The 13,645-nt window shown below is 43.2% G+C and overlaps 1 protein-coding gene across 3 annotated transcripts in view; it reads left to right on the forward strand.

The window, feature by feature from the left end:
- ssh2a (slingshot protein phosphatase 2a) overlaps window positions 1-13,645 on the forward strand; it is a 29,819-nt gene that overhangs the window by 13,670 nt on the left and 2,504 nt on the right. For all 3 annotated transcript variants that reach the window (XM_071496479.1, XM_071496477.1, XM_071496478.1), the window contains 12 exons: window positions 5,018-5,130; window positions 5,654-5,718; window positions 6,324-6,445; window positions 6,898-6,963; window positions 7,142-7,207; window positions 7,831-8,025; window positions 10,591-10,684; window positions 10,932-11,060; window positions 11,275-11,321; window positions 11,711-11,857; window positions 11,957-12,157; window positions 12,253-13,189. In XM_071496479.1, coding sequence (XP_071352580.1) covers window positions 5,018-5,130; window positions 5,654-5,718; window positions 6,324-6,445; window positions 6,898-6,963; window positions 7,142-7,207; window positions 7,831-8,025; window positions 10,591-10,684; window positions 10,932-11,060; window positions 11,275-11,321; window positions 11,711-11,857; window positions 11,957-12,157; window positions 12,253-13,189 — 2,182 coding nt within the window. The remainder of the gene's footprint in view (window positions 1-5,017; window positions 5,131-5,653; window positions 5,719-6,323; window positions 6,446-6,897; window positions 6,964-7,141; window positions 7,208-7,830; window positions 8,026-10,590; window positions 10,685-10,931; window positions 11,061-11,274; window positions 11,322-11,710; window positions 11,858-11,956; window positions 12,158-12,252; window positions 13,190-13,645) is intronic.

Genomic DNA, 13,645 nt, shown 5'->3' on the forward strand with positions numbered 1-13,645 from the left:
GTGTGTGTGTGTGTGTGTGTGTGTGTTTGTGTTTGTGTATGTGTATGTGTATGTGTGAGCGCGTGCACGTATTGTTTATAGTGTGAACGCCTGTATGCGCCAAAAAGTCAGCAGGACTCTAATGTTTAACCAGGGTTTGAATGAGTAATTACAAGCCTTGAGGCTGTTGATGGAGTTAAGTATTACCTGTAGCTAAATGGCAACTAAAACACCATTGTTATCCCACCAATTTTAGAAATACCAGTAAACCCCTCTCTTCCGCTCCACTCGTGTGTTTGTGTTGCGTACGTGTTTTCCAAAGAGAACAGATAAGACTGAAATGTGACAGAGTGGAGTGTAGATTTGAGTGTTTATGTGGGGGACTTCAGCAGCTAACCAGGGATATGGGCAGCAGGATATAGGTCAGTCCTTATGCTCATTTGTCTGTGTGCGTGTGATGCGTCTAAAATCAAATAACCTACATAACTTGGTTTAAGTTTGTATAATTTGATTAAGTAAATTACCTTCCAAGTGTATCACAGCTAACCATATGTGTTGCCAGCCTTCTTGTAGTGTTTGTAAATGGAAGTGTGTCATGGAAGTCCCAGTACACTTTTTAACCATGAGCTATCAAAGTGGGAATAGAACCCTGCACTAAATTTGGCCTTGTTGGTATCTTACTGAGCTTCTTCACTACTGTACCTCTGCCTGTAGTTTGTCTAAACTGTAAGCTAAAATGAAATCTGAATCTGTCTCAGAATAGTGCTGAGTTCCTGAGTCAGGTATGTTTAGTTCACTAAGGTGGCTGTTGCTGGGACCATGGCCTGCACATTGGCTTACCAAGAAAACTTGAACCTCAACTGTAGCAATACTTGGGGTCCTCACTCACACACATACAGAAGAAAATGGGTCTGGGCAGTATGTCAGCTGGCATCTGTGCCAGTTGATGAAAGTCTATCTTTAGTGTGACCTGGTATCCTTTTCTCTTTATCTGTGCTGACCCTCTGCCGCTCTGACTGCCCTCATCTGCTCTTTTCTTGTGTCTCCAGCTTTGCCCAACAATCTGTTTTTCCGCCAAATTTTTTCGAAATAAAAATATATAAAGTATCCACAATTGCAGACGTTTTCACGCCCTTAGAAGCTCATTCCTCTTCGTTTCCAATATCTGCTTTCTCTTTTTTTTTTTTTTGAAATTTACATTTATTGAACAGTTTGACGTAGTGATATGGAGAGAGATGACATGTGACAAATGTCTCCAGCGAGACTCAAATGAGGACATTGCAGTGAAAAGTTAAGCGCCTCCACTGGGCCAGCATGACACTCCACAAACTTGACTTTTGTCTTTGCTCATCCCTCAGTGTCTTCGTCTTGTGACACATTTTCCATATCTGTGCCTCCAAGCTGCGGGGCAGAATGTGCTAACTCCCTGTCTTACCCATGGGCTGTATCTGTCTTGGGTGCAAACTCACAAGGCCTTAGCATGGCCTGCCCTGCATGCAACCAGGCCCTATATTTATCCCACTCTCCTCTTGAGAGTTACTAATATGGGCACAGACAGGAGGGGGGGTCAGCCAGTTATCTGCCCACTGTGTGGAGTGGTCCTTACATAGTGATGATTGTGTCTGTGACTGTTGCCCCAACAAGTACCTACCGCTTCACTTCAGCCCAAAGCCTGGAATGGCGGAATGCCAAAAGACAACCCACCCCACTCCCTGCTGCACACTCTGACTGGGTCTTCTTTCTTTATCTCCCATCCTTCACAGCCCACCCCTCATTCACATACTTTGTGGAGTCAAATTCAGTTGAACTTGTTACCCCTTTCCCATTCTCCTACTTGCTTATATCCATCAGTGTGTATATTTTTGCAGATAAATCAGACTGAATGGGCACCCTTCCAGTGGTCTTGACACTTTTTTTTTCTTCATTTCTTAAGTTTTGCCATAAGAACATAACATAAAACTGAACATTCACATAATGTAGTTCATGTGCAACAGACTGGCTAATGTTATTAGTCTCTCATGGTGCATTACAGCAATACAAATTCATCAGTTTAAATCAATTCAATTTAGCTGCATTACGGAAGTTGACATTGCTATTCTCATGACAGGGTCTCAGTGATGCTTAGCTATACAGAATGGGTTCACTTAGTTTGAAAATATGCTGTTTGTGTGTGGAATAGGCTGGCCAGCAACAATTATTTCCAAGACTTATTTTCCTGGTTATTTGAGTAATCATTCTGTCTGTAAAAATGAGAAAAATGATTTCCACAGGTAAAGGACATTTAACTCTTGTTTATATAGTGTCATTGATGACAAGGAAAAGCATAAAATCCTTACATTTTAGAGGCTGGAAACGGTGAATGTGCAGCGGTTTACCTCAAGAAATACTTAAACAATTATTAATGATCAAAAAATTAATTGACTAATCGCTGCAGCACTAGTGTGGAATCAGTGGGTGGTGTGGTGGTATGTGTAAGTATAATAAGTATGTTTTGTGTCTATTTAGCCATACCTCTATGTATGTCTGTATTAACCCAGCCAGTCCCAATAATCAGAGCACATGCAGGCTTCAGTGTTGAACCATTGCATTAAGCTATTGCTGCCATGTCAAAGAGAAGCCCCCATATACAGTCTGAATACAGTGAATACAGTCTGCTAATAGCTTAAACTTTTAAAAGACTGCTGTATTTTTAGAAACTATTCGAGAGTCGTTCACAGCCCCTCACCTCTCGAACTATATGGCTTAGATTCCACTTTCTCAATGTGTCTGTGCGCATGCGTAAAAGGTCATGTTTGCGTGCGTGCACGTGCATGAGTATGAGTGTTATATTACAGATGACATTGTACAGTAGCACTGCTATACATGGTCATTGCCAAGTACAGTACATGAGTGTGTGTGTGTGTGTGTGTGTGTGTGTGTGTGTGTGTGTGTGTGTGTGTGTGTGTGTGTGTGTGTGTGTGTGTGAGCGCGCACTGCTCAGTGGGACATGATACAGAAGGAACTGAGGAGAGTGACGGAAATTAAAACTAGGACGAGAGCCGAAGTTGTGAGAAATGCAGAAAAGAGGAAGTATGAGAGGGAAAGCGCGAGAGGAAACAGCTGGGTCAAGGGTGGGTGGGTTATGGGAAATAAGCTCAGCACAAGGCTATGGTTTAGGTTTTTTTTTTCTTTCTTTTTTTTTTTCTCTTGTCTCTGTCGTCTGACTCCTGATCCTGTACATACATGGTCTCAGCAAAATTCAGGAAGGACAGGACAGGGTGGCTGAGGGGATGAAGATGAAGTTACAGAGAAAAAGGGGATGACAGGAAGCCTAAATGGCAAACGGCACTGGCCTTTTTTTGCCATGACTGTGAAACTGTAGAACCTGATGAACTGTAGAAGTTGGGTTCATTGAGTGTAGACCTGCAGCCTGCTGCTAAGGGTGAGACAGATTATCAGACACAGGTTTACCATCAAAATAATCATGTCCACCAACTGTTTGCGTAATTTCAACAGATATTTGTGGCTTTGATGTCATCACCTCCCTGTGATTGAGCTCAGTGATCTTCAGTGTGTGCGTGTGTGTTTGTTGGCTCCTTTTCTGTGTTTCTGGCCCCTCAGGCTACGAAACTGCCCTTATTTAAGTTTAACAGAACAGGTAAGCCAACTCCCTGGACCAGTACATCTGTAATATTTGCATCATTTTATTATTGACAAGCTGCTGTCGTTGTGAGCTGTCATTTTCACTGACATTTACTACATCTGACCTTTTTTAAAAATCATATTAAGGCTAATGTTCTATGTAAACTATTAAATGTTAAAAACTACTGCTGGACTTATTCAAGTCAACAGATAATTAAAAACACAGTGGAAAAGCTTTTTTTTTTAAAAAAAGGGGTTTCTGCAGAATTCCTAAGATCTGGCTTTAAAACCTGGGTTTGGCTGGTTGTCAAGGTTGTGGCTGTGCATGTTTCTGTTCCTAGATAGGCTAAATTTCTGCCTTTTTGACTTGGGGTGTCCATTTTGGCGAAACATGCACAGCCAATACACCTAGTGTGTTTTTTTATTTTTTTATTTTACTATGACAGATTCATCATTATTCTGTAAATACCACTTCAAACTCGATTCAGCTTTTAAAATGCTATTTTTTTTGCTCTTTTGTGCTCTCTGCATGCACTAAATAAATGCTGGAGTGTCATTGCCCGAGTGCCCGCTGTCTAAGTGTCATTAAGGTTATGGTTAACTGGTCCCATGGCTGTCACTTGACACGGTCATAAGCAGCTGCAGAAGTAGGTCTCCCAACCTGTTTAATTGCTATTCTTGTGTGACTTTGGTGAGTGTGCCACTGTGAGAATCTGAACAAAAATTTAATCTTTCACACATGCACGCACACCAGAGGTGCTCACACATACGCTCAGTTAAGTATCCAGTTGAAACATAGTTTATAATGTGTCCTCCCCCTCAGTGCAGTGACCTCAGTTGCAGTTAATAAGATTAAGTGTTCCAGAGAGGAACAGAACCATGTTCAATACGACCTGCCCTGGTGTGCAGGGCTGTGTGCTGGCCAGATCTTATCTCTGCCCCAACTCTGTGGAGGAGGGCACCCGCTCTGTCTTCCCTCTCGGAACCCGGTCTCCTCCCAATTCTCCCATCCCTCCCTACTGGCAGCTGTTAGTGTGAGTGAGTCTGTGTGTGTGTAATCCAGCTGTGTGAGGGAGCAGAGAACATTGTGTTCTGAGTTCACACTGGGGCTTGGATCTTGTTTTGCTTGCATCGGTCTGTCAGCTCTGATTTGGGGAGCCTGTGGACCAGAGGCTAGCTGAATGGAGCATTGTGACACTGACATAACAGTGCCCATGACAACACCCGTCTGTTCCTAGTCCCCATCTTGTGCACATTATGAGAAGTTGGGGTGTAACATGTGTATAGAAGTGATTACGAATGATGTACAGTTTTATAATTACACAAAAGAAATACATATGATTAGATAACTTGGCAGACGTCAGTGTGTTTGAAGCTTCTATTCATGTCTTTTTTTTTTTTGTCTCTTTCCTTCCAGTATCAGTGAGAGCTTCCTCACAGTAAAAGGTGCAGCCCTGTTCCTTCCCAGGGGTAACAGCCCCACGCCTAACTCTGCACCTCGTATCAACCAGCGCAGGAACAAGCACACAGGTAAAGATTTGTTCACACTGTACACACACAAATGACAGCTGCAGCATCTCACAGCACTTCTTTCCTCCCTATTTGACTCAGAGAAGAACCCCACGGAGGAGGTTGAGATTAAATAGCAGAGAGTGTTTTAAAATGAACATTCCTGCACAGCATCATGGCTAACAGCTGGCGTTAACTGCACTGAAACAATTTGCTGCTGCATTCAGTGTGGCAGACAGCTTGTGTGTGGGATATTTAAAAAAAAAACTAAACCAAAGCGTATATGACATATTTGGATAATAGAAATAAATGAGGAAATTCATAGACAAAATAAAAATGTGTTGATGCTTGTGGAAAAGGCTTGAAGACCTTTGTGTTGTGAAATGAGCTGAAAAGAGACTTGGGTGTAAATGCACTGGAAACTTGCCACAGGGGAAATGATACACTATCTTGGGTGTCATGTCAACCTTTAAATGCAAAGAATGTGATTGTTGTCCAAAATAAACTGAAACCAAATGAGGATGTCGAAACCTTGTCTGTCCAGGTGACCTCCAGAAACATCTTCAGACCATGTTCACTGTGCTACGGCCGGAGGACACCATCAGACTGGTCAGTAACACACACACTCAGACGCACATACGCACACAAGTGCAGTAGCAGAATGGTATTGTTATCAGGGAGATTATACTCCAAGCATAGGGGCTGGTTTCAGTTCTTTGTTAGCAAATGTAAAGAACAGAAACTTGATGGATTTAAAAACAAAGTTGTTGTTGGTCAGCGTTCTTGTTGGCCCCTGCAGTGTCTTTTATACAGAAGTTTTCCAGCAGTTTGGTATTGGACTGTGAGTCAGAGGCCTTGTGAGAAATAGATTAAAAATTGATCAAAATGAATCCCTCTTATGGCACGAACTTCCCAAAAAACTGGACCTGCACTGCACCTCAGTAGTGTGTTTTATTAGACCCTCCCTTCAAAGTAAACACCCACACATTTCAGACTCCACAGCCCCTTTTTGTAATACCAGCTTTGTGTTAAAAATTTGAAGTCTCCAAAAAAATCTGCAATAACCCTAAATTGGTATTTTCACAGACTTAAGAAAGCTCCTCCAGAGCCAAAGAAGACATTATACACCTGTTTTCACAGTCTGTCCCTCTGATGTTTGCCCTTTTCCTCATCCCCCTCCTTCCTTCATCCGTTCTTTCCATCTCTTCTTTCAGGCTGTGCGTCTGGAGAGTGCCTACCCTCAGGTAACCCGCTACATGGTGGTGGTCTCCACCAATGGTAGACAGGACACAGAGGAGAGCATCGTGCTCGGCATGGACTTTGTGTCCTCTGACAGGTTAGTGCCACGGCAGCAGTACACTACTCTTTCTTTTAGTGTCATATAAACTCTCATGAAATCCCACACTCGTGACAGCAACTTAGAAAAGAAGGCATGTTACCCCCGTTTCTAACTTTGCAGTAATATTGTGATGATTGTTATATTATTGCTTAAAATTCAATTAGACATTCTTGTTAATGCAAGAGATGGCATGTTAATTGGATTAAAGATATTCTTGCATTAGCAATTTAACTCGAAGCCTCGAACTGAAATATACTTAGATTTCATAATGGTGATGTGGCCAGTGGCTAAAATGAAAGTTTTTCAAAGTAAAGGATAAAGTGAGCTTGTCTCTATCTGACTCCTTTGTCTTATCCTTTACTGTTTTACGATTTGAATGTCATTCTTTATAGTGTCAAACCAGTGTTGTTTTGTTGTGCTGTTGTTAAACATGTTGATCTTCCTGCCAGCTGCTGTACGGTGGGTCTGGTTCTACCTCTGTGGAGTGACACTCTGATCCACTTGGATGGAGATGGGTAAGAAACCACACCTACGCCCTGCTTCCTCTTACTGCTCCCAGGGGCAACTGACTGCTCTGATGACTTGTTTTCATGTTGGTCTTATTTAGCTGTTTTGTTATAAGCTGTTTTGTTGTTGTTGTAAGATGTCTATAAACTAGAAACTCCAGTTTCTAATCTCCCTCTTTCTCCACAGTGGTTTTAGTGTGTCGACAGTGAACAGGCTTCATGTCTTCAAGCCAGTTTCTGTCCAGGCCATGTGGTGAGCAGCCTTTATTTTTTCCAACAAATGACAGCTATATGAAGTTACATTAAGGTTAGAGTTACAGCCTTAAAAAGACTGTATCCATCGCAGTCCCCCTTGACTTTGACCTTTAGCCTTTTATTTTTGTCATTGTTTCTTATCTTCTCTCTCCTCCTTGTTTTCCCATTATCTGTCTGCTTTCCAGTCTCGTCTTTATCTCTCCCTGTCTCACATGCCAGTGCTGCATCTTCATTTCCATGCTCATTGTCTTCATTTCCTCATTTTCTCTTCCTTCAGCACTCTCGGATACCTTCATCCATCTGCAGTTATATCTATGTGTTATGTCTCTTCCTCGCCAAAATCTTTCTGTTCTCCTGTTCCCATCTGTTGTTCCCTTATTTCTTTTACTAATTATTCATCTCACCTCGCTTGCTATGTTTCTCATATATTCTACTAGTTATTCCTCTCTTATATTTCGATCAGGTTTTATCCTTTTCTCCATCTTGTGTCATTCCTCCCTTATACAGAAAGAACACAGTTCTGTTCACTCCAGACTTCACTCTTTTCTACTGTATTTTTTTTACCACTCTCAAAACAACCTCTCAAGTGTGAATCCTCTTCCCTCTCCCTGCCTGCTTCAGGTCAGCCCTCCAGTCACTCCACAAAGCGTGCGAGGTGGCTCGTTGCCATAACTACTACCCAGGCAGCCTGTTCCTGACCTGGATCAGCTACTACCAGAGCAGGATCTCCTCTAACCAGTTCTGTATCAACGAATGGAACGCCATGAAGGATGTCGAGTCGCACCGTGCAAACTCACCTGTTCCCTTCACAGACCTGTAAGTAAATATACACACAAATCCTCACTTCTCACTGATGATGGTATATCTGGAACATTGTGTGGGTTGTGGTGCATTCCAGACAGAGTCAAATCCACAAGTTTTCATTTTGTATGCCACAGAGCAGCGAGGCCCCCGTTGATGTGTGGTGTAAAATTCCTCTGGAGTGAAAACATAGCTCTGAACCAGATGAGGTGTTAAATGGATACTCCCATGAAACCCTACATTGCATCCCAGAGGCTATAATAGATTAACTAAATAGTTCACATTGAATATTACAAGTAGTATTTAGTAACTAGTATATGAAAATTCACAAAATAATAATAATAATAATATTTGTTTTTAACCACAGGTAGCTGTAGATCATTTTTAAACAAAAAAAGCCAAGAAGATTATGAATTATAGGAAATTCTTCATACAAACATGTACAATTTATCAAAAGTTTCAAGTGATCTGAGCTAATGAACTCACTCAAAATGATAAACCAAGAAATGCTGCGAGGCTTTGTACGTAACACAAGCATATGCATGTCAGCATAGGGAACAGGTAAAGCATGTATACAAACATGAACAAACGTGTGCACCCGGCAATGCACAACTGGAAGTACCTGAACATTTCTCCGTACTTGCATCAAAGATTCACAGAAAAGTCAAAGCTGTTTCATAGTAGCTGTATATTCAGCAAGATCAGAAGTGAGATGTCCTCAGTCACAACGGCGTTGCCGAACCTCGTCACGTGCAGACAGTATTGCTCCATCTTTACAGCATATGATTGCAGGCTATCGCTCTTCACAGCCCTGGACTCTGGAACTGGGGTCACATGCTGTCTGTGATCTCTCAGGGTAATGACAAGCACCAGAGAGAGGCACAAACAAAAACAAAAGCAAACCCACAGGCACGGCCGAACTCTGTGCATAGACTCATGATCATTCACACATACACAACGTCGTAATCTGTGACACAGAGTTGTCAATGTATGCACACAGGATCCTAGAAAATACTGGGAAGGACCCAGGCTGTTGGATTTATGTCTTTACTAATACCAGGGAAATTCCCCTCCCTGCTGCTTAGTCACGTGCCTCGCTACCTATTTGGAACGTCTCTCTCTCTCTTGCTTGCCCACACACTTCACAGCTCCTTGAGTGTCCAAAATAGCTGAGGCTTTCGCCAGCTTAATTTACATTTGGAAAAACAGAATCCAGACAGACAAATGAGGAGACCAACACAGGGACGGACACAAGCAGGTGGCAGGCAAAGAGAAGCAGATAGAGGATGGAGGGCGGATTAAGAAAGACACATTTTGCTGCTGCACGCATCTGGACGGAAAGAATAAGAAGTTCCAGTTTAAACTTGACAATCAAGAAACGCCCATATTTACTGTCTTCCTGGAAACAGAAATACCACACAACTGTCTTTGCAGGAGGCATGTTTGCTATCAAGTGCACTTACCATCAAGATTACCACCCACACATTATGAGCTCCAATACACACACTCAAACACGCACGCAGTCGGTCATAAAGTCCCTGCCAAAGCTGCATGACCAGCTAATGTTTGTTGACATGGCAGCTTCGTTCCCTGTATAATCATTGATTGAAAGGTTGAGATAGCAGGAAGTGGTTTGATGTTTGCACGTTTTCATGTTAGTTTGATTTACGGGACTTGGTGTGGATTCCCCAAGGCTACTTCTCTCTCACTGAGTCAACAGAGTGACAGAGTTTCTTTACCACAGTGACTCATCAGCGCCATCCTTCCATGTCGTCATGCACTCGTCACACATGTGCTGCTTTTTTTGTCTTTATTTTTCTGACCGGCCATCCCTCCCTCAGGCTGTCTGAGGGCAAGTCAGGACACGTTGTGAGGTAAAAGTGTCACTGGATGTTGGTAACTAACCGGCGTTTGTTGGCAAGGGTGAAAAGATTTTCTGTCTCATAACCCTGTGGACTCATTCTCTCGGGGTCAGTAAGACTTTGAGCAGTGAGATAAACAAGCTGACTGTTTCCAGGGTTCTAACATGGCTTTTATGTCTGCAATTACACACCTGTGGCCATCACACTGCCCCCCTTTGTAACTGCTGACCCACACCGCTGTGTGCTATTACACTGAGGAATCAGTTAGAAGCAAAACAAGAGAAAATTAGACAACGCGAGAACGAGATGCTCACAGACAAACTGAGCTCCTCTCTCCTGAGAGGTAATTAGGCCACTTGTTGGTATCATCAGCGTGACGTCCAAAGGCTAAATGCGTCCCCCAGCAGAGTGCTTAGAAACAGAGCCAGGCACAACAACAGGCATATTCTACAAGGGGACTTTGTTGTGGATCGCCGATGGGCCACGCTCTCAGATTTTCTATTCCCTCTCCAGTTTCTGAGAATCAGACAAAGTGGCAATTCTCTTGTGGAACAAGTAATCTCATTGAGACTAAAGTGAAAATGAATCAATGAACAGAAGGCAAGGGCTGTTACTGTGACTGTGAAGGTGGTTCTTTGTGTCCTAAAAAGTTGTTTGAGGCCAAGAGAAAATGTGTAAAAGGTGTTTTTAATAAAGGTGTTTGTGTCTGTATGTACAGGCCCACAGAGAGGGAGCGCACAGAAAGGCTGATCAAGATGCGCCTCCGAGAGATCATGATGCAGAAAGACCTGGAGAACGTCACCTGTAAGGAGGTGAGAGGCACACAGATGAAAGGAATGACATTTACATTTAGGTTCAACAAAAATCTTGGCTTTGCAAATGGAGGGGTTAGCACTTTGTTTGTTTAGATATTCAAGTGCAAAGTCTCACCGTTATTCTACTGTATTTTTACAATTCATGCTGAATTTCTTTGTTCAGAGAAGTTCTTGCTGCAGATATAGCACTGAGTCATCATTATCACTTTTGGTGCTTCTCTGAATTGTTGCCGTACTTTCCCAGATTCGAACAGAGCTGGAGATGCAGATGGTGTGTAACCTGAGAGAGTTCAAGGAGTTCATAGATAACGAGATGATAGTCATCCTGGGACAGATGGACAGCCCCACTGAAATCTTTGAACACGTCTATCTGGTAAGAACCAGGAGCCCTTTGCTCTTCCTAAAGTTTGAGGACATTCATCAGAAATAAGATATTAGTAGGTCTACATCTCTAGGTATGTTCAGGGAGATGTGTCAATGTAGCTGTGTCAAAGTTGAGGTTAAATCACAGTAGAGGCCTCTGAAGTCTTATGTGTTGGATATACTTGTGTACACCTTGATATTGACCGGAACCGTGTTGTCTGCAGGGCTCTGAGTGGAACGCCTCCAACCTGGAGGAGCTGCAGAACAGTGGGTAAGAGACCAGCCACCACAGTACATTGTGTTAGCTCACACACAATTTTAATAAACAGAAAGATTACACTTTATATATTAAATATGTTTTCTAATTACATTACTGCTGCAATGTATTATTATGAAAATGTCGCACTGGATTTAATCACTCTGTAGACTATGAATTGGTTGTGCATACATAAACTAAAATGATTTTTGACTAAATAATCTGGACACAAGGCCCACAATCACAAAATAGTTTAACTGCAATGTTTGACCTGTGTGGTGTTAGCTAAGCATTCATCACCTGAATAACCTGCATGGAAATATGATTTGTTGTTAGTTACTGTTGACAGTTATTGAAATTAAAAGGTCAGCAAGTCAACCTGCCTCTTCCTGTGTTTTATGTAGAGTGCGATACATCCTGAACGTGACCAGGGAAATAGACAACTTCTTCCCGGGGATGTTTGAGTACCACAACATCAGAGTGTACGATGAGGAAGCCACCAACCTGCTGGAGTACTGGAACGACACCTACAAATTCATCACCAAAGCCAAGTAGGCTTTAACACACACACACACACAGCTTGACTTCTCCTGGGATTCTCAATGTAGTTGTTGTAATGCAACACAATCTCTCCCCTCTGTCTCTGATAGGAAAGCTGGCGCTAAGTGTCTGGTTCACTGTAAGATGGGCGTGAGCCGCTCTGCCTCCACAGTGATCGCCTACGCGATGAAGGAGTACGGCTGGGACCTGGACACTGCCTTCGACTATGTGAAAGAGAGACGGACTGTCACCAAACCAAACCCTTCCTTCATGAAACAGCTGGAGGAGTACCAGGGGATTCTGCTGGCCAGGTGAACTTTCACATAGAAACATCTGTACAGTAAACACCAATCCTTTAGAGTGTATTTCAGCACTAACATACTATTGTTTTTCATTTCTTCCACAGCAAACAAAGGCATAACAAGCTCTGGCGCTCCCACTCTGACAGTGACCTATCAGATCGCCCAGAGTTCATGTGTAAAACTTCCTCCCACTCTCTGGGCCACTCCGACTCTCACAACAACAATACCGCCTCCTCCCCCTCCTTACATCACTTCCTGGGCGTGGCTGTGCTGCAAGCGCTTGGTGCTGAACCCGAAGACTCTGCCAAATCAAATACCACACACACCTCTGACTCGCACACACACACCAATGGTGTGTGTGAGTCACCAGTTCAGGAGGAGGTCAGTTCAGATTGTTCAGACCCCCTCCTGCTTCCCCTCCCCAGACCCCGAGCAGCCACTGTAGTCCCAGAGGAAAGACTGGACAATTCAGCGAGCGTGGCTGTCACTGTGCCTGTTGCTGTACCCCACCCGCCACCATCGCTCCACATCCTACCTCCTACTCCTGAACTCCAACGCGCTCGCCGGGGTCCTCCCACACATCTGTCCATTTCAGTGCCCGAAAACAAACCAGCAGAACTGTCCCTAAATTTGCCTGAGCGAAGCAGCTCAGGGGACATCTCTCCTCTCACTCTGGGATCCACTGACTCAGACATAGTAGATCAATCATTGTCTGATGTAACAAGTGACAAACACAGCCCTCTGAGCTCCTCAGGCACCACACCTCTCCCGCTGCTCCTTCCCCTTGCTCCCAGTGACAACAACAACAACCCCAGTGAGTTACAGATAGGCAGTGCATTCGACAGCCGTGGAGAGGCCGATGGGTCGTCAAACCACAGCACGGACAGCATCGACTTCTTCAGCGCGAGAGAAAAATTTCTGGGCTTGGCCCAAGATGGCAGAACTCGGACGCTTTCAGAGCAGGCACAACAGAGGATACCTCTGTCCCTCGAGGAAAATGGAGGAATGGAAGCTAAGGAGGAAGAGGAACAGGGGAGTCAGGTACAGGCTCATTCTGATTCTTTAGTCTGTTTTTGTCTTTAATATTATAACTTTAATGAAAGAAAACATGATCGTTTGTAAGGATGCAACTAACATATTTGAATCATCAACTAATCTGCAGATCATTTTCTCAAATAATTGATTGGTTTATAAAATGTCTCAAAATAATGTCATGTAGTAAAAAGCTGAATTTGAAGGAGCTGACAAGTGTTGTTTTTGGTCACCACCACCTCTAGCTCCTTTTTATTGAACCATTTCATACAGATAGAGTTTTACCAACACAGTAAGCAGCGGTGAGGCTACATAAATCCCATTTCTAGTACGAATCAGACTGGAATTGAAACTGGAAACTGGACCAGATTTTGTCTTCAAGGGCTACAAGGTAGCAAACAGACAAAGAACAAGAAACAGTTTACACAGTGAATCTGCATAAATCATACTGACACCTGCTGGAGG

The sequence above is a fragment of the Trachinotus anak genome, unplaced genomic scaffold (assembly GCF_046630095.1).
Source record: "Trachinotus anak isolate AG129_WGS33_773 ecotype Australia unplaced genomic scaffold, CSIRO_AGI_Tana_v1 ptg000014l, whole genome shotgun sequence".
Lineage (NCBI taxonomy): Eukaryota > Metazoa > Chordata > Actinopteri > Carangiformes > Carangidae > Trachinotus > Trachinotus anak.